At 33.5% G+C, this 19,979-nt stretch overlaps 1 protein-coding gene and 1 long non-coding RNA gene across 4 annotated transcripts in view; one reads left to right on the forward strand and one right to left on the reverse strand.

Annotated features, from left to right (window-relative positions):
- Positions 1–8,400: 8,400 nt before the first annotated feature.
- LOC148626283 (dynein axonemal heavy chain 2-like) overlaps positions 8,401–19,979 on the reverse strand; it is a 117,778-nt gene continuing 106,199 nt past the window's right edge. For 2 of the 3 annotated variants that reach the window (XM_088570163.1, XM_088570165.1), the window contains exons 71-79: positions 19,758–19,949; positions 18,318–18,502; positions 17,798–18,023; positions 16,287–16,403; positions 15,050–15,199; positions 13,661–13,837; positions 12,931–13,005; positions 11,668–11,818; positions 8,401–9,922 (exon numbers count right to left, since the gene is read on the reverse strand). In XM_088570163.1, the coding sequence (XP_088426289.1) occupies positions 9,768–9,922; positions 11,668–11,818; positions 12,931–13,005; positions 13,661–13,837; positions 15,050–15,199; positions 16,287–16,403; positions 17,798–18,023; positions 18,318–18,502; positions 19,758–19,949 (1,428 nt within the window). In that variant the 3' untranslated portion in view covers positions 8,401–9,767. Of the gene's footprint in view, positions 9,923–11,667; positions 11,819–12,930; positions 13,006–13,660; positions 13,838–15,049; positions 15,200–15,223; positions 15,780–16,286; positions 16,404–17,797; positions 18,024–18,317; positions 18,503–19,757; positions 19,950–19,979 lie in introns of those variants that run through there. The other variant, XM_088570166.1, reaches the window with a different exon arrangement.
- LOC148626284 (uncharacterized) lies at positions 14,496–17,051 on the forward strand. Its single transcript, XR_015920017.1, has 3 exons — positions 14,496–14,525; positions 15,695–15,789; positions 16,883–17,051. It is a non-coding gene; the product is annotated as an uncharacterized LOC148626284 (long non-coding RNA).

The following is a 19,979-nucleotide window of genomic DNA, read 5'->3' on the forward strand; positions in this document are numbered from 1 at the left end:
TACTACATTACTTATATGTTCCCATCTAATAGATACAGACCACAAGCAGTGACGTAGCTAGGGTTAATATATTTGTAAGCGATTGGTCTGGGTGGTGGCAGCCCCTTTAAAGCTGAGCATAATTTGCAAGTAGTACAGTAGCACATCAATAATCTTTCCTTCTGGTAATAACTTCTACATCAAAATTACAACTGGGTTAAATTTTAAATGTACAGAACAAGCGCTTGGAAGTACAAAATCACAGCCAGCTTTGGTATTTTTATTTGCAAAGGAAGTTTATGGATATATAGGGTCCTCACCGTCCGTCTGTCTGTTCGTGTATCCGATATATTTTATAAGCAGCTTGCAGCATTGTAATGAAACGTTGTGGGTTGTAATATAATAACACTGAGATGTGCATACAGGAATTTAAATTTGAACAAAAATTATAGACAAACATTTTTCAACAAAAATGGTCTGATGCGTTGTCCGCAACCAACTTCTCCTTAACGACTTGCATGGGTTTTTATGAAACTTAATTGGTTATTAATTTACCACACCGGGATGTGCATGTCAGAAATTTATGTTTGGGCACAACTTGTAGAAATGATGACCGTTTTTCAGTAAAGTTTGGTAGATGGGTTGTCCACAACTTCTCCTTAACCACTTGCAGGAATGTTATGAAACTCCATGGAGTGTTAGATTACCAAATGGAGATGTGCATATTGTCAGGGCTAGTCATATTCTGTTATTGTGTTGGCAACAAAAATATAGTAATGATTGCCGTTTGGAGATGGGTGTTTTAGAAATAGCAGCAAATTGTGTGTCAAAAAGCTTAGTCTGTACACCATAAAAATTGTGTTCAGTATCAATTGTATGTCCATATTGGGCTTCAAATGTACAGGTTGCAGGCAGGTATTAGTCCACAACAAGATTGCCAATGTTGCAATATGTCCCCCACCTCCGCAAAAAAGTTGAAGTGCAATGTCTAGGTTTGTTTTGTTTTTGTTGTTTTTTTTTTTTCTTCTTCAGTAAAACAAGAAGATAATTATTAAAACAATTAACAAAGAATCGATTAGAAAGCAACCTTGAATGGTTAGTTTCAGTTGTTTGGCTTTTCTATCACATCTTGTACCGACTAACCGAGGTCATCTAACGTGTCAACGATTAAAGCATGAACAGATTTGAATGTATTTAGTGCATCAGCCCCTCATTCCTTTTATTTTTTGTCGACCGTCAAGAGCCTTTTTCTGCTCTTGCGCAGCCTGATCCAGCATTCTTTAAAACCTCCCTGTCCTTTTAGTATAATAACTGAAGAGGCAAATGAGACATCCTTCGCTGTATCAACTACATTGCGAGTAACAGAAAGCTGTTATGACTTATCTATCATGGCTGAAGTTGCATCCGCAAATCCATCCAACGAACGACTCTTTTAACACACAAATCACCGTCACTACCAGTATCAACATAACGGACACATAGAAAAAACTGTTCTGTAGTAGAAAGAAACGAAACGTCGGTGGTTTCATCTGCAATTATCCTGAAGCAACCCTGCTATACGTTGATGCAGCTATTGGCCACAAATGTATCAATTTTAGGTGATAAATTATCGCGCGTTTGGGTGTCTACTTTGTAAATGATCTGCCAATATTTGATCAGTTTCGGCTCTAAATTTGATGAGAGCAGCGAAATAACGGTTTCCATCGGTATGACCGCGAAAGGGGTATTCTGCTTCCCTCACAAATAAATAGTAATAAGCTAATGTACGGTTATACTTGTATAAATGGTACGGTAATATTGCTGGTCGTTTTCATCGTCCGTATAAAGACATTTGGTTACTGAACATTTAAATGAAATTTTAGGAGAAGTTAATTTCCATACCACAAAAGGGAGTTTGTGATCGGTTCTGAAAATGGCAACATCATCTAAGGCTTCATGGGACGCATATGGTGGAACAGAACATGGCGAACTTTTATAAAAAATTTTAAAAATTTTGCGGTCGTAATATGATCGTCAGTAGATACTTGGTTTTCTAGCATTAACTTTTAAATTAGCTGGCTGATCTTTATAAATTTTACCAGGTTTAAAACCACCAAAAGGTGGTTTGTGTAGATTTTTAGGGTAATGGCTCCAACTGTTTTGGAATTACGGGCCACTAAGTGTAAAAAATACAAGAATATTCAATTATTATATACATGAGTTGAATTCGATTTCTCTTCGATTTATTATTTCCCGGAAACGGCATTTTTCCGTCATCCGTTTTTGTTTATGAGTGCTTGATGTGTGTCGTCAGTGAAAGTAGGGGTTATATCCGTTTTGGAAGGAGGGCCAATAAAAGGAACAGAAAGAAGCATTTTCATTATATCTGGACGGTAAGTTAAGTACATGTGAATTTATCTTGTACAAGGTGCTATATCATCAAAGGAATGGTGGGATTGATTTAAGGGTGTTGTGACCTGAACTAATTAGGAATTCTTAGGTACCAAATACGAGTCAAAAACAGCATTTTTCTGATAATAACGCGTAAAAGGGAATGGAAGTTATACCACAAAGTTTAACGAGATTGCCATGCATAGCCATATGTTGCATAGCCATTTTTCCCGCCGCAAAAAAAGTTGAAGTGCAAAAGCACAATAACTTCTGTAAAATTTAAAATTTGTCGAAAAAAAATTACGGGGCAATATGATCAACCAAATATGGTGACTATCAATCCTAAAAAAAAAATGAACAATATCTGTTGTTCTGATGAGCTGGTCCAAAAAGGAGTAAGACCTCGCCATCAGTAAAAATTTTCAAAACTCATCTCGAAAATGAGGTAGTCAAAAAACCAATATATCACTATTGCGGATCACGCAAAGGTCAAATCATACATGCCCGACTTCGTCTTCGGTGTAGCGAGCTACATAAAGATCTTTTCGACAAAAAACATTATTCCATCCCCATAATGCCAATGCGGCGAAATAGAATCTGCGAATCACTTCTTACTCCTTTGTCCATTATAGGAATCGCTTAGGAGACAACATATCTCAGCACTTAAACTTCCTGATCACCTGAATTCAAATATTCTCCTATTTGGATCAGATGAGATGTCTAATGAGTATAACGTTGAAATATTTACCAAAGTTCAAAACTTTTTGATACAGAGCAAACGCTTCAGATTAAAAACCTAAATTACAAAGTTACTTCTTTTGAATAATTTTGATAATTCCTTATGATCTGAGTAAATACATAGAGCATTTAATATCAACCTCTTCGCTTTGCACCTAACTCACCAAATGCACGTTATAAGCACTAGAGCACTACTTCCTTGAGCTATGCTATATGATATAACTATTATTCATGATTTCAGGAGATATAAGACTTTAAGTCTTGTTTCTGAATCCTGTGATTAATTTGCTATTGTTCGTCTAATTCTGTTGTTTTGGTTTGATGTTAAAATATGCAAATTACTTAATAAATATGTTTAAACTAAAGAGTTCCTATAGTGTAATACAGTATGTATTTATAAATTCAATAAGTCCATTAACTTCTGTAAAATCTGGCGAAATTAAAATGGCGGCGCAATAAGATCAAGCACATATGATGACTAACAATCTTACAAAATTTGAACAAAATCCGTTGAGCAGTTTGCGTGTAGTTGCCCTAATGTGTAGAGAGTAAAAAAAATCATCGAAGTCCAATAACTCCTGTCAATCTGGAGGCGCAATATGATTAACTAACAATCCTACAAAATTTGAACAAAATCCGTTGAGCGGTTTGCGTGGAGTTGCCCTGAAGTGAAGAATGCAGTAGGATCAACTAACAATCATATAAAATGTGAACAAACCCGGTTTCCGAGGAGGCGCATAATTCTGGGTCCGCCATAAGCCTTGGTCCGGTCGGATACAGAATGTTAACATTCAGAATCACGATAATCCGCCTACCTATAATTCTCTATGCCCCGTAAATTTAAAGTCTGGGTCCGGCCTGGTTGACATAAGCTTAAACCAGTAATGATTATAATATAACAGTGTCTAATTTGTACATATATATAAGGTCTGAAAAATTCCCAACGATGTTAGAACTGTCAAATTTGCAATTGCAAATGTTTGGTCGTTCCCTCCGCGGGACTCGAACTCGTACCGCTGTGACATCTGTGGCAACACCGCCTGTACAAAGTCCAGCGTCCTAGACCACTCGGCCTAGCTTATATATATATATATAAGGGTCTGAAAAATTCCCAACGATGTTAGAACTGTCAAATTTGCGAAGCAAGTTTTTGGTCGTTCCCTCCGCGGGATATATATGTATGTGTGTGTGTAATTTCAGTAGTTGCAAACCTACTCCATATTTACCTGTGCACATCCGCTGTGGAGCTGTAAATTAATATATATGGAGACAGCTTTATAACTCTTGTCTTTTGTGGTTCACCATGACCATTAAAAGTAAGGCACGCCGTATTTATTTCTATTCCACTTAATATATCTGAATATATCTTATATAATTTATGAGTTATCTTCTATATTTGATAAGGTATCTTACAAATTTTTATCAGATATTTATATAATGTACAGTTAACAAGATATCCGATTAAAATATACGAGATATCTGATAAAGTTTATGAAATATTTTATATATATGTATAACATATATGATATCTATCTTATACCTATATAAGGTATCTTCGTATCTTCGAGATATCTTATAAAGAATTTAAGATATCTCATAAATTTTGTAAGATATCTTATAACTTTTATAAGATATTTTATAAAGTGCAAAATATACATTTATCTCGAAGATGAAATAAATATAAATACGGCGTGTCTTATAAATGCACATTAAATGACCACCAATAGATTAACAATTTGATATGCACGTAATTTTATGTGCATCGATGATCACGCATGTGTTTTTTTTAAAGCATAGATAACATACATTTATAATGCATACAATTAGATATGCTTCAAACAGGGACCACATGGGATTGCTCGCACTCTCAAATATGCATCCCACTAGTATATCCACGAAAGGTGTGATCCCAGATTGGGGATGCCTCCGTCTAACTCATTTAAAAAAAACGCAGATTCATGTATCACTATTTACTGCTCAACAATCACCTGATAAATGACGAATCTAATGCATAAACACATGGATCACCATCAAAGATTTCTAGTTAAATCAACACAATGATTTGAACATTCAAACTCCATATTTCCACACTCGCTTGGACCGAAAATGAAACAAAATCGATCTTGACATCGCAAGACAGACAATAGAAAAAGTAATCAAAGGAAGCAAGGTTCTTGCGGAAATCAAAAGAATTTAATCCAGGGACAAAACCAGACATGGTAATCAGTCACACACAACTAAGAACATAAAATAACCAAAATAATACGTATAAAGTAACAAAAGTAAATGAGCATCTCGGGCCCCACTAAAAACTGGGAGCATGAACCAGATATGCAGCGGTGGGGTAAGCGTCCTCTGCTTTTCTAGAAACACCAGCCGATTTACTCATAAAAAGTCAAGTTCGGGGTAGAAAGAGGAAAGGAAAACTATGACACGTTGAACAAATCAGTTTTCATGGTGCAGATAGATACACCGTAATGATCCACGAGTCTATGACGACGACCTTAAAACTCCTGTAGTGGTGACTTGTAGCAATATAATCCTGTTCCAGAAGCCTAATTGTAAAAATTCTAGCGCGATACAAAAAGTCGGCGTAGTTACGGCAAGCTCTGGCATAACGTATATGAAAACTCCATACACAGGTGTTAAAGGGATGTTTCCACAGATGAAAGGAAAGTTGACAATACGGAATGAAAAGTCATCGCGTTTGTCGTATAGTTTGGTCGGTAGTTTTCCTTTACCATCGATCTAGAGATAGATCAAGATATGATGCTGACTTCACAGTGTCTAGTATCCTTTACCTAAAGTTCTTTTGGGTAGATGCGATGTATCAAACCCCGGAAATTAGGATCCTTCTTTTGGATCAGATCAGCTATGAAGTTAGACTCGTAAGAGTGAAAGAATTGGTCAGCAAGTAGTGGGGCACAAATTGTTCAAAGTTCAAAGGGTAGGTGCAGATGTGCGGTACATATCGCTGTACTTTTTATGATTAGTGATATATGAAAAGGGTAGGCATTTTAGTTGCAGTAGTATATGTGATTGGGGGTAACATTTACAAATAGCCTGTGTATTTACACATGGTTATTGATTAGACATCAATTAAATCATCCTTAAAATCATCAAAGTAGGTGAAGATTAACACTTGACTGAAATTAATGGGTTATATAAATGTATTGCATATGTATAAATGGATGTCACTTTTTCTTTGACAGAATATAAAAATGGGTTGGGTAAAAATTTTCGGGGCCGCACACCAGTACCCATATACCCGTTAAGTTACCCCCAATAAAAGAAATGTGGAGTTAGAATGTTTAAATCATTGTGTTGGTCACCCTTTTCGTAGTTATACAGCAGTGGGGCTGTATATTGGATAGTGGGAACAAGCTCCTCCGCAGAGACTATATTATACTAGTATTATACAGTCTCTTCTCATAACCACTAAAAGGTTACTACTGACATATTACTATTATTGTTATTATTATCATATACAACTTTTATATAGCGCCAATAGTAAAATGTTCCAAAATTGGAATGTGTATGAAAGTCGCATAACTTCTGTAAAAATGGAAGCGCAATATGATCGTCTATATAAGGTGACTTTACATCCTACAAAATATGAAGGACATATCCGTTTATAGCGGTTTCGAAGGAGAAAAACATCGCTTCAAACCCAATAAAACTTCACCAATATAAAAACATGTACAAAAGCAGATTTCTATTAGACTGTGAGAAAAATTCAAATATCAAATGAATATCTGCAAGCATGACCAAAAAGGGGGAAAACTGGTTTGCTGGACTGATGGATGGAATAACTGACATCTGGAACCTTTAGCGATTCACCCTTGGGACTGTTAAGCTAAGCTAGGATTTAAGGGGTTGTGACTGAAAATTTCAGGAATTTGGGACCAAGCAGGTCCCACTCTTATTCTGGTCAAATTCTTATTTTATGTCAAAAATTGAATCACAATTAAAATTAAGAACAGTATCAAGCTTGAATGCTGTGTGAATATACTTACCTAAACTGTTCAAAGTTTATTGTTGATTCCTTAACAAATTTTTAATTAGTTGACTTTGTTAGTGTTGAATTCTTTAACCTGTTCTAAAATGATCTGCATACAATGTTTAGCTATTAATAATTTGAATGTTTTACCATGATAGGTAAATGTCCAAGTTCCTTGACAACAATCATAATTTCTGCATCAGAAACATATGATATGCTATTATGTTATTTAACTATATTATCCAAGTTCTTAGCTGTAATGAGCTTGAACGCTGTGTTCACAATTGCCCTAATTGTTCAGGTTTGGATCGTTTTAGATTGTGCCCTATGTTATATCAAGTTATAATAGTAATATGGTGTCTTACTATGATCAAAAGTAACGAGTTTTGTTTTCAGACTTTCTGTTTTACATCCTTATGAAAATTTTTAAAGTCCCTTTCTATATCATGACAAGGCTGGACACTGGTCAAAATGAATATACCCCTTTCTAAGCACAAAGTATACAATGATTATAAACCAGGTAAAAAATTTTTTTTTACAAATGTAGTATATTAGGCTTGCCACTAGGAAACTTGTTCGTCAAAGATACATGTACTATAAAGAGTAATAAAGGCAACCAAGGTTCAGCACACTTTACAAGTTGACGTACTCCCAAATAGAGTGGGGAAATGCTCTCAGACCCACGTGGGTCTGGGAGTAGGCCTTAGCGTCAACACAGCAGCCCAGCCACTAGTAGGACATACTCTGACTGAGTTCTTTGGTCAGGTATCCCAAAGGCTGGGCTCCACTACCTTCTACTACTTAACTGACATCTACTAACAGGATCTCTGTAAGGGGCCGTCGTGCAAGATCTGTAAGGATATTCAAGACCGTAAAAACCCCCATCATCATCCAAGATTCAGCAGTAATTAAAAGAATACAATCAAAGGATAAAGACAGACATATGCAACGAAGAACAATAACCAATATGTACAAAGATGCAAAAATAATTGAGCAACAGAGACTCCACTAAAAAGAATATCAAAATATTTAGAATTAAATTAATACCTAAACTTATATAAATAATATATGCTGTCAACCTTAACCTGTATGTAGAGCTGCAATATCTCACTATAATGTTAAAAATTCTATTTTATAATACATGTAAAGCCAACCTTTGTTTTTATTTGTCGTTATAGTATACCTGTCACTATTTAATTGACTTTTTGAAAACGATTTTTTTTCTATTTTGCTATCTGGATAGTTTCTATGTAGAAATGAAACAAAAAAAGTGGTGGTGACAAAAAATATGGGTTAAAAAGAAAAAAAAACAATAACCATACAATTTTATTGGAAGTATAAAAACAGCTTAAATAAGGGCGGTATTTTCAATACAAGTATTTTTTTAAACAGCCACTTCTCAGAACTATTTTTCATTATAAATGGAAAGTAAACATAAATATCTTACAAGTTTAAAGGATAAATAAAGGCATTATCCACCCAATTTTTTGTTCTACTTTCTTTATATTTTAACAGTCCATAGTTAAGTCTTGTTAGTCAACCAACTAAACTGTTTTTGCACCATGAATAAGTTCCATAGGAGAGTTCCAAAACAAGTACAGGTTACAGCCTGCCAAGCAGCTGGTTTTAAATGTTTTCATACTTTCTGATACCATCCGATTTATTTTATTTACTTTCATCAGTCTTAATGTGATTTTAGGGGTCAGTTATCTAAATACAACAAATTAAAAAATATATGGTCTCATGATTAAAAAACCAAGCAACAAAAATGCTAACTGATTATTGTACATCATCCTTACTGAACAAATAACACCTGCATCGTCATGAATTTGCAAGCAAAACCTTCTGAAAATGAGGAATTATAATCTCATCATATCAGAATTCAACGATAATCTGTTAAAGTTTGAAAGTCAGTGCATTTTATTGACATACAAAACTACAATAATGTAAAAAAAAAATGTATTAACAATAGTTTAAGTGACACCTTTCTGTTGTTCAATTCTTATTGCAATATGCTCCTTTTTTCATTCCAGAAAGCTTCACTGCCAAAGATATGCTAACTGGAGAGAGTTATTACAAAAGCTTACAGGCTGATTTCATTCATCAAATAACTATAGTTAACTGTTGTAGGTCATTTAGTACTTCATTCATCATAATTCCTGCTAAAGTTGGTGATAATCTCTTAACTCTGAGAAGATTCCAAAGAATACAAAACATAGCAGCTAAGAAATTTAAGTTAATGAGGCTACAAGTTTATTACAACATCAGTCTTATGAAGTAAAGATTTGTTACTTTGGTTAAATGTAGATTTCAGCCCAAAACATCTAAGTTGAGTGTTAAAAAAAAAACACAACATGGATGTAATCCAGGATGATTCATCACGTTATGTAAATACAGTTACAATTCATAATTTGTGAAAGTTTTAAACCAAACTAAAGACTAAACAAATATAAAACACATAATTAAAGGTCTGCTAAAAAACACATGGACTTCAGTTATCATTACTAAATGTAAACCAGTCTTTATTTCTTTGGTACTGACAAATTCAAGAAGGATGTACCAGTACATGTTTTTCTAGAAGGCATTTTAAAACTTATACACAGATAAATCAGAAGGCAGTGCCTCTCTTGACCTAATGATCAGGTGACTTGTCCTCAGCCTTCATATCAACACAGATAAATCAGTAGTCAAGACTCATAAGAAGGGCAGTGCCTCTCTTGACCCAATGATCAGGTGACTTGTCCCCAGCCTTCATATCTACACTGACAACAAATGATGACCTTTCACCTGTACCAGCTCTATTAGGGTAGTAATAACAAGGACATGTATAAATTCCTGAAAAGATATAATACAATCAAAGTAAAATTTGAAATATAAATTTTTTGGGGGTATCACATCAATATGTTTGGGTAACGCATCAATATGTTATGGTATCGCAACAATATGTTAGGGTAACAATCAATATTTTGGGGTATCACATCATTATTTTTGGGTATCACATCAATATGTTTGGGTATCAAATCCTGACATTGATACATTGAAATAATTAACAAATCAAAAAAAAAAAAAACAAGCATAGAAATATTGAAAATTTCAATATTCTGTACACCTGTTTCAAGGAGTAACCTCTTATTAGTTGCTTTAGAATAAAATTTGTAGGAAGATCTAAATCCAAAAACTAATTATATAAAAGAAGTACTCACAACCGAAGCTATCATATTAAAAGGTCAAATCCATCCCATATTCAGTACAAGGAATGAAGCCTCAGTGTTTTTTTTTCAAATTTTGATTAATAATTTATGATACAAATCAGGGTCTGACTACTGGGTTGGTGAATATACCCTTGGTGTCCTTTGATCCACCAGCAGTGGCATCAACCCAGTGATTATTAAGCATTAAAATAATTTACACACAAGGGTAAGTTCAGTATCTACAAGGGTTAAGTCCAGAAACTGTTCTTGTGAAACAAGAGGCTTCCAGGAGCCTGAATCACTCACCTGTTTAAATTTTTGTCTTTCAAGGGCAATAACTTTAACAAAGAGTTGTCTGACAATTTTACTCAAGAAGACTTATCAAAAGGATCATTTCATCAAGTGAAAGTTTCATTCTAACTGTTACAGTTTCCAATATATTGACTGAAAACTGCTAAAAACAACAAGTAGTCTGACAACTTTGATCCCCACAAACTTTTGTAGGCCTAATCATGAGGATCATTCTATCTATCACAGTTTTCAAGATATGGACTTAAAACTGTAAAAAAAAAAAAAAAAAGAAGTCATTTTTCACCTGTCAAGGGCAATAACATTTAAAAGGAGTCATCTGACAACTTTGATCCTTGGAGACATTCGTAGGACTTATAATAAGGATCATTTCAGGAAATGAAAGAATTTGACTAAACCTAATGGTTTTGGACATATATGCAAGAAACTACTGTCTGACACCTACAAATGTATGTTCTACTTTAGTAACAACTGCCATATTTTTTGATGGATCAAAAACCCCCATGCCTGGGTTCTATGCATGATATACCAAGGACCAGGTTTGGTTCCAATAGGTCAAGTAGTGTCAGAGCAGAAGATTTTGGAAAGAAATAACATTAAAACTAGCAAAAAAATGTTGAAAAGGGTAATAACTCCAACATGGCCTTACAGATTTTAACAAAAATTTGGCAACAGATGGATCTCAATCATGCCAAACACATTAATCCATGTCAGAATTTGGCTAAACCTAATGGTTTTGGATGGCAACAGCTCACATGGCCTTTGGCAATGTGAGCTAAAATTGGAATGAGAAACAAAAGTAAACTATGCACTACAACCATTTGTAGCTTGAGTGGTATTAACAAGATTTAGTAGAGTATTAAGCAATGATAGCATTGTTCTGTAACACTATAATTCTCCCCAATCAGAATAAGGATTAAATACACTTTCCTAAATGTAACATGCATACTACATGTATTTCCAATGTTATCAGATTACTATTTCTCAAAAATGAGGCCTCATTAAACACTCATCTACCACAATCCTTTCAGTCAGGTTCCATGTATTTATATAAAGTTAAGTGCTCAGAAAGGATACTACCTTTAGCAGCCTTTTTCTTGCTCTCCACTGGTTTGAAGTGAATAGTTGGAATGGGACAAACCAACTCCATAGGTTTAGCCTCAATAAGACAAGAGTTCTTCATATCCCATCCGGCTCCTTGTAAGAAAAGACCTTTAACATATACACCATCCTGTAAATAAAAACACTTCAACAGTTATGAATCCAATAAGGTTGATGTGACCTTTAACAAATACATTAGAGTGTAGAGGAAAAGAGACACAGGACTATCTTGAAATAAGATTTCAAATTAATTAGTGAAATTCTTTGTCTTTTCTCACCCCAGTTGCAAAGTTCAAATCATTATTTTATGGTGAAATGCACAAAACATATCATGTCCTAACTACTCACAAAAGTTTCATGAAATATAGTACAGTAGTTTCCAAGGTGTTGAGCTTACAACAGTGTTATGGACAGACAGACAGTTTATTGCTGCACCAGACTCATCCACCCTTTATATACAGGATTTCTAATTTGCTCCAATTTGATCTAAGTTAATATGATTAATTGCTGTCTGTAGTTTCCCAAAAACACACAGGGGATTTGCGTACTTTTGGAAAAAGTAACAAAAATAAAAACACACATTTTAAAGATGAAATAAAGGTTTTATGCAATGACAAATCCTTTTTAATACATAATGATACTCCAATATACACCATAAAGTAATTCACGATATCAAAACCATCAATTCCGGAAATTTTGTACTTTGCCTTGAGCGATCCCCCCCCCCCCAAGACCCCTCGCCGTAATTTTGCGTACAACTAAAACAGGCCTAGCTACGCCCCTGACACACCCTGTGCCCATGAAAAAAATACCTGTATGTTACTCTTATAATGAAGATGAATTATAGGCAGAAGTTAACCAATGAGAATTCTCATGATTATCATTAGCAATCTAGGTCCCATTTACAGTAGAAAGTTGTTTTTTTTTTCAGCAGCACCATGTATAATAAAATCTGGAAATCTCTATCATATATGCCAGCACTGATATAATTATATCATATATTGTCATGTGTTGTGTCAATCAAGATATGTATTATGAATTTGCTTTTGCTTCTGTAAATCATAACTTCTTTATTCAACACAATATATCTAATCATACAATATCCATGAAAAGTATCAAAATTACAAAAAGAGCAAGTTACCTTTGATAATCTGCCTTCAATCATCCTGGTATGCTTTCATCACTAAAACATAATGATCTTTAGTGTACCTAGTATATTTCCATTACTAACATAGAACTTACCTTTGGTGGTCCTACTATGTTTTCATCACTAACAGTCAAAATGCTGAACTCCCACGACAATGTATCTATTGATACCTATAAAATAAATAAAAAAATATAGGACATTTAATGGGATATGAAATGGTACGCTCTCTGTTGAGGTACAATATACCATGCCTAAAACAAATCAAAAAGTTAAAAACAGCATAAACTTGGAAGACTACAAATAGGATGGTCTTAAACATAATCTGTTTAAAAATCTCTTTGTGTACATTTAAATATGATGCCTCACTTCAAGTGAAATTTCATCAAAATAAATTGAATGGACTATAGGAAGAGTTGCATTTACATGTAACCCTGAATTATGATTATCACTCTTCATACGATGATTAAAATACTGCATAATCAGTGTTTACTAATGACATACCTAAGTGAATTATATGATACTTAAAATTTTTTCAAGAAAATCAACCTTTACTGCATGGAGAAGCAACTGATGTTCGATTCTGAAATGAGGGGCTGGGTTTAATCTAGTTTGCATAAGACCCCACAGAGGAACTTCAATTAACTAAAATTATAATGATATATTTTCATTTAATTAGACAGATATTAGACAGTACTAAGACAGATGCACAGGTATTCAAGTTACAAACATATATTTATCATATAAACATTCATAAAGGCACAATATACATAAAATACTCAATCAAAATAATTATAGACATAATACTTAGATTACATAAAGTCTTACATTATTTTGTCTAGCTGATGTTTGTAATACTGCAGTGAGGAAGCCAGTAGGGAAAGTAAAACCTGATATCCAGTAAATCAGTGGTGGTTGGGCTTTCTTTGACCATTTAGATAGCTGTTCAACTCTTGCTACCAAGTCCCTGGTCCATGAGGCAAGGGGCTTTAGGGAAGGATAGGCCTGAAATAAAAACATGACTTGGAACTTTAAACATCCTTGTCAATATGTACAAACATTTAAGTTAATATAATCACCATTACTTTAAACCTTTCTGTTTTATGTTAACCCCAAGCAACAGCACATGGTAAAAAGAATGACAGAAACATATACTTAATCATACATTAGACAGTATTTTTTTTATTTATTTTTTTTTATTTTTATTTTTATTTTATTTTTCAAACAGTTCAGTTTTGGTAGGAAGCTAGTGTGTTAGTATTGATAATAGTCCTGTGTTTGTATTTAATTGTACAAAATATGTTGTCTGATTTATTTTATGTTCCCTATTTTTACATGTGACTCATTCTCAGACCTCTTTTGAATTCAGCTTCATCATGATTTACTGTGTATTCTATCGTCTGCATTAAATATAAGTAGGAGGGAGTTGGGGCCTCATCAAAATATTCGACACATCTTATCTTTTTCACTCCTCCCAAGTCACAATCCTCTAGTCTTTGTTAATCTTGTGTGATTTTAAATTTTGTTCTTTTTGTTTTAAATGTTAAGGATATACGGTAATGAGATGCCCATTTCGCTCAACTGGTATATCTGCTGTTTCAGGGGTCAGTTGAAGGCACACTCCAGGAGAGAAAAAATTTCTCACCACTCATTGACTCAAAGACTGCCTTTGGCTTCTTTTTTTCACTGTTTGGTAAGATTGTTGTTTCTTAGAAACAATCCTTATTTCTGTTTTCTTCTGTAGTCAAGTCCAAAGTTACATACATGTATTTTTAGTGCATCATATTTAGTTATGTTATTCAGCAACATTGTCCTATTGTATTTATATCTTTATAATTCTTCCTGATTGCCTTTATAGGTGAAACCTTATAAAAACCGAACCCAGAATAATCGGAAAACCTGTCTAAACCAGTTTCAGAATAATCTGAAAACCTGTCTAAACCGACTCAGAATAGTCTGAAAACCTGTCTAAACCAAACCCAGAATAATTCAAAAACCTGTCTAAACCAAACTCAGAATAATTCCAAAACCTGACTAAATCAGACCCTTTTTAAAATCCCCTTTTTATCATTTATATGTATTTTTAACCTTTGAAAATCAGACAAATGTCTAAACACAACCAATTCTAAAGTCCACAAGGGTTAGACAGGTATTATTGTATATATAAATGACCTGGATGTTGAAAATTTCTTAATTATGTGTGTCAAGTATTTTTACCTTAAGCCACATTGGAGGCACTCTTCCATCATATATACATTGAAATGTATTTTCTAACTCTATTGTCATGACAATCAAACCCTTTATCCCCTTCTCTAGGTTCTTCAGAGCTGTTCTTATCTGTCCCATCAAGATGTTATACCTCTCAATCTAAAAGGACAAATTTAAAACAAAAACAAATAATTTAACTTCTAAAGCAACACACTTTTGTGTCCATCACTGATTACCTCATTGACAACCTTGTTATGAGACTGTGAACATCATCAATCGTTTCTGATGATCTCTGTTGAATTTGATACTAAAATTGAATTATAACAATTGAGTGCTACATTTTTTCTGTGCAACTATCATTGTGGTTGGTCATCAATCTGTCAAACCAATCTGTTAAACTGGTAATCACATCACATGACCACTGAGTCATAAGTATATGTTACAGATTCCGTCAATTTTTCCACATATTTACTAAATGCATTAGATTTAAACATTAACTAATTACTTTTGTTATACATTTGTTTGATTTTTAATAAAGTATAAAATGTAGATTTAAAATCCTAAAATTAAGATAAATTTAGTATGGTTTTATATTGGATTCATTCCGATTGAAATTCTTAGATTTATACGCACAGATCATCTTTTATTTTACAGAGCAAATCTGGGATTACTAGTCATTGGTAATGGATCAGTCAGCAGTCATCGATCCATCAAATTGTTGTGTGGATCAGTTCAAGAACTATTAAAAGGTCAAACAAATAAATGCACAAGATAATTATTGACAGATAAATATTTTAATTTTTTAACATCTTCTAGTTGAGTGAAATTCTTATTTTATGTGTATCATCTAGTATTATGATGGTGCACACTTCAAAATAACTTACTACATGGCAAGCTTTCATTGATCCTCATAAAAAAGAATAACAAATTGCACAAAACAAACATTTAAAAGAAAAAAAAATTGTTACAAAGGACACATATCCACTAAACAAATTCGTCAGACTTTGAACCAGTGCATACCATGAATAACCAAGTTAATGAATTCTCTACATTCCCAGTTCAGTGACAAAAGAAAAAAATAAAATACAAATTAGTAGCTTGCTTCTTCAGTTGAGATATGACAAACTCGTCTCAAAATCTGATCATAAAATGTGATAACTTGACCATGTGATTTAAAATCAACAGGAAAGACAGAAATCAAACAATAATTACTGAAATTGAATCTAAGAGTTATGGCATATCTTACCTCTTGTAGCAAAACAGTATTTATGGGTCTGTGGTCTGTCTCTAGTATCTTTACTGTTCCTTCATAATCTAAGTCATCTGGTATCTGTTTGAATATGTTAGCTGACAGTTCCAACACCTACAACCCAAACAAATTGTTAATGGTTTAAAATTACTAAAGTAAATTTATTTACTTTTTATAAACCAATCAAAGAATTAGATTGTGGTCAAGTAGATTAAATGTTTATTTTCATGCACTACCAATTAATAACCAACCAGCATGTTGCAACATTACTCCTTTTCACAAGTCTTTACATTATGGATGACTCTTAAAAAAAAAAACAACTAAATAATTATTCAAACTCCATGGTTTTATTTAGTATCCATAGGGCATGTTACATTATATACTTCCAGCCACTAAGGATCAAACCCTAGGCCTTGGGCTGCTTTGGGTGACAGTCCAGGACTTTTATAACCCACTTCCACAACTCAAGTAGGCCTTCCAGTCACACTTACTCTACATGATTAATATACCATTTGTGGGGGCTTTTTTAATGTAATGGTGACATTAAATGGCACTTTACTGCAACTATACCAATTAATGGCATCCTCTTTCAGGTACAGTAAATTTATAAATACCTCACTGGATATTCCTCTATATCATGGTCTTACAGCAAGATGAACTCTTGGGTGGGTGTATAAAGAGATCTATACACTTATAATTCAAGTTACAGTCAAACCTCAGTAGCTCAAGCTCCAAGGGACTACTGAAATGTGTTCCAGTTATCAGGAGTTCAAGAAATTGAAGTTTGTGGATTTCCAGCCATTTTTTGTTGCCGGTACAAGTTTGACTTTATCATTAGAAATTGCTTACTTACTATGAAGTTTTGTTAGTTCTTGGATATTTTTCATTCATTTTTTGAAAGCTATGTTACTTTGTAGACAAATAAAAATGCTGTGTTTGCTTTAAAAAAAAATTCAGTTTGAGTTCCTTGGTCAATAATTTATGTCATCTTATTTTCTTTGATGCTGTCATTGTGCCAACTTCGGAACATTCTTGAACCTCAGTCAGTACTGTATAGTATGTTAGATTTAAAGTACCTAATTAGTGATGGCTTTTATTACCGGTAATCAAATAAAATGACACTTTGATTAATAATAGGGTTTCAATGTTTCACATCTTTTATTACCCAAGCTAACAAAATGGCTGACCAGTTCAAGTTAATGAGGTTTATTCTCTAAGATTTATTACCAAAGAGACCAACTAGTCAGTTCCAGTGTTAAAAAAAACCAAGGTTATTTATACTGATTATGGAGGAGAAAAGTTTGGTACTTCGAATTGTGTTCAAGAAATCCTGGGTATTCTAGCAATATGAGTTCGAGCGAGAGAGGTTCAACTGCATTGTCCAGACACCAAATATTTAAAGACAACACATGATACAATTAAATTTCATTGTATCATATCAGGGAAGAATGAGCTACTGTCTTCATTTAATGAGTGTTAAAATGTCTAAGTTCATTACTATACAGTACCTTGTCTTCCCGGCTTTCTCCACTTCCTGAAAGTGAAGTATTTGGCTGTAAACTAAGTAATGTATCAAACATCATTTTGGTTGCTTGTATTTGTGACTGAATATCAGCATTAGAATGTTGTCCAAAAGCTTCAGGATGATCTACTGTCGGCAACATACTGATATACTCTCTGTACACTGCTAGTGTTCCATCTTTAGGAATGTAGTATGTTGGAAGGGAAGAAAGCCTGTCATAAAAAATAGCAGAAATTTATATACATAATATATATATCAAGTTTCACTAAGTGAGGAGACACATAACAAATTAAAATGTGTAATCTTTAAAATGATCTTACTTGCAATAACAAACAATTCTAAGTATCTTTTTCATTTTTTTATGCTGTTTAAATGATATGCAGTTATGCAAAGAAATCATTATGCACTTTGTGTCTTGTTTGTAACAACCCACAGAAATCTCTCGGTGATAATAATTCTAGATTCAATGATAGCAGAATATCCTCTTTACATGTAGGGAAACATACGGGAAGAATGTGGTATTAAGGACAGCATCCTGGAAGAATTCAGAGATGTATGTTGTAAGGAGTCGTCTGTCCCAGTCATCAGTCACATGACCTCCATACACAATACCTGCTACTAAGTATTTCATAGCATCCCATGGTGTCTCATCATAATGGTCTACATACATACACACCAGATTTTCAGATACCTGTCAATATAATGCATGTGATTATTTTTAACAATAGACCCTTTTGTGGTAATTTCTGAGCATGCTCAGTTGGTACTTCCTTGAGGTTAATGCTACCAATACCTGTAAAAACTTGTCATCATATTTTCAACAGGAAATAGTTTAACTTACCTCACAGAAATACTAACTAAAGCTGATCAGAAAATTAGCATGAAATGGTCTTTTGAAGCTATTTTGAGTTTGATATAAAACATATCATGTAACAGAAAACTGAGGCTTCAGAGAGTTTGATTTAGGTTATCACTACATAATAGATTTAACTCATTACTTGCTTTTAAAGTGCAAAACCCTGAAAAATGGACATGCAAAAATTGAAATGAAAGCATTTACTCTAAAATGAAAACCGAGCTTAGTTCCATACCAGTATTTGTTTTGATTTATAACACAGGCATACATAATTTTTTTAGATTCAAACCCTTAAGATATTTATCTCCAAAAAAATTAATGATAAGGTGTGACTGATCTGAACATTATTAATAGTGAGAAAATGGGACAAATTGGCTGAAAAAAACTTGTAAAATTTCATGTAAATGTAAATTTTTAGACTAAAGCAGTAGTATTATTTTATAGAACAATTCCAATTCATGTTGAGTAAGTTGCACTTCTATTTTTTGTGTATAATAGTGAACAAGGGTAGAAATTTCATAAAAACTGATACTAAACTGAATTCCAGATTGAACCAAAGTATTGAAAATCTCAAAGCCTAATAAAATCACTGTATTATAATGATATTAAATTTTAATATAATTTTTTTTCCTCATGTTCCACCAAAAATATGAAATTGATGCCATGATAAAAAAAAAACATTAACATAAACTTTCTTTTTAATTCCAAACATGGTCTACACATCTGAAACTTGTTTTTAAGAAAAGAAAAAAAATATAAAATTCTGATGTACCAAATGACAAAAGGTAAAAAAGCTTATAAATCTTTCAGAACCAGTTACAAGTATACATGTGGCAAAATAAATCACTTAAGGTGGGTAGACCTGGAGAAAGGGACATAACTCTTGAAATCAGTGATATGTTTGTATCATAGTTAATTTCACCAAAGCCTCTCAAGCTTTCCTTTGGATCAGAATGAAATCAGTCCAAATTACTTTGATGCTTACATGAGATTGATGTAATGTGATGAATACAAACATTCCAAAGATTTGTAAGAGTTGTGTCACTTACCCCAGGTCTACCTCCTAAAGTTAGTTGTAAAAGGGGCAAACCTCAAAGTCAGAATCATTAAATTCATAAGTGATATTCCAGCCAAGCATGAGAAACTTCTTCCTTTCTAACAGGAGAGAGTGGAAAAAACACAGGGCAAACAATATCTTCTTGTACTTGTCTTGTTTAGAACATCTTTGAAATTGTGCATCTGTGATGTGGGTATAAAGTCTCTTTAGGTTGGCTTTCAAACCCTAAAAAAAAAAAAAAAAAAAAAACGAAAA

Source organism: Perna viridis, chromosome 2, assembly GCF_037379345.1.
Source record: "Perna viridis isolate PV_CMFRI_1.1 ecotype Kerala chromosome 2, ASM3737934v1, whole genome shotgun sequence".
Lineage (NCBI taxonomy): Eukaryota > Metazoa > Mollusca > Bivalvia > Mytilida > Mytilidae > Perna > Perna viridis.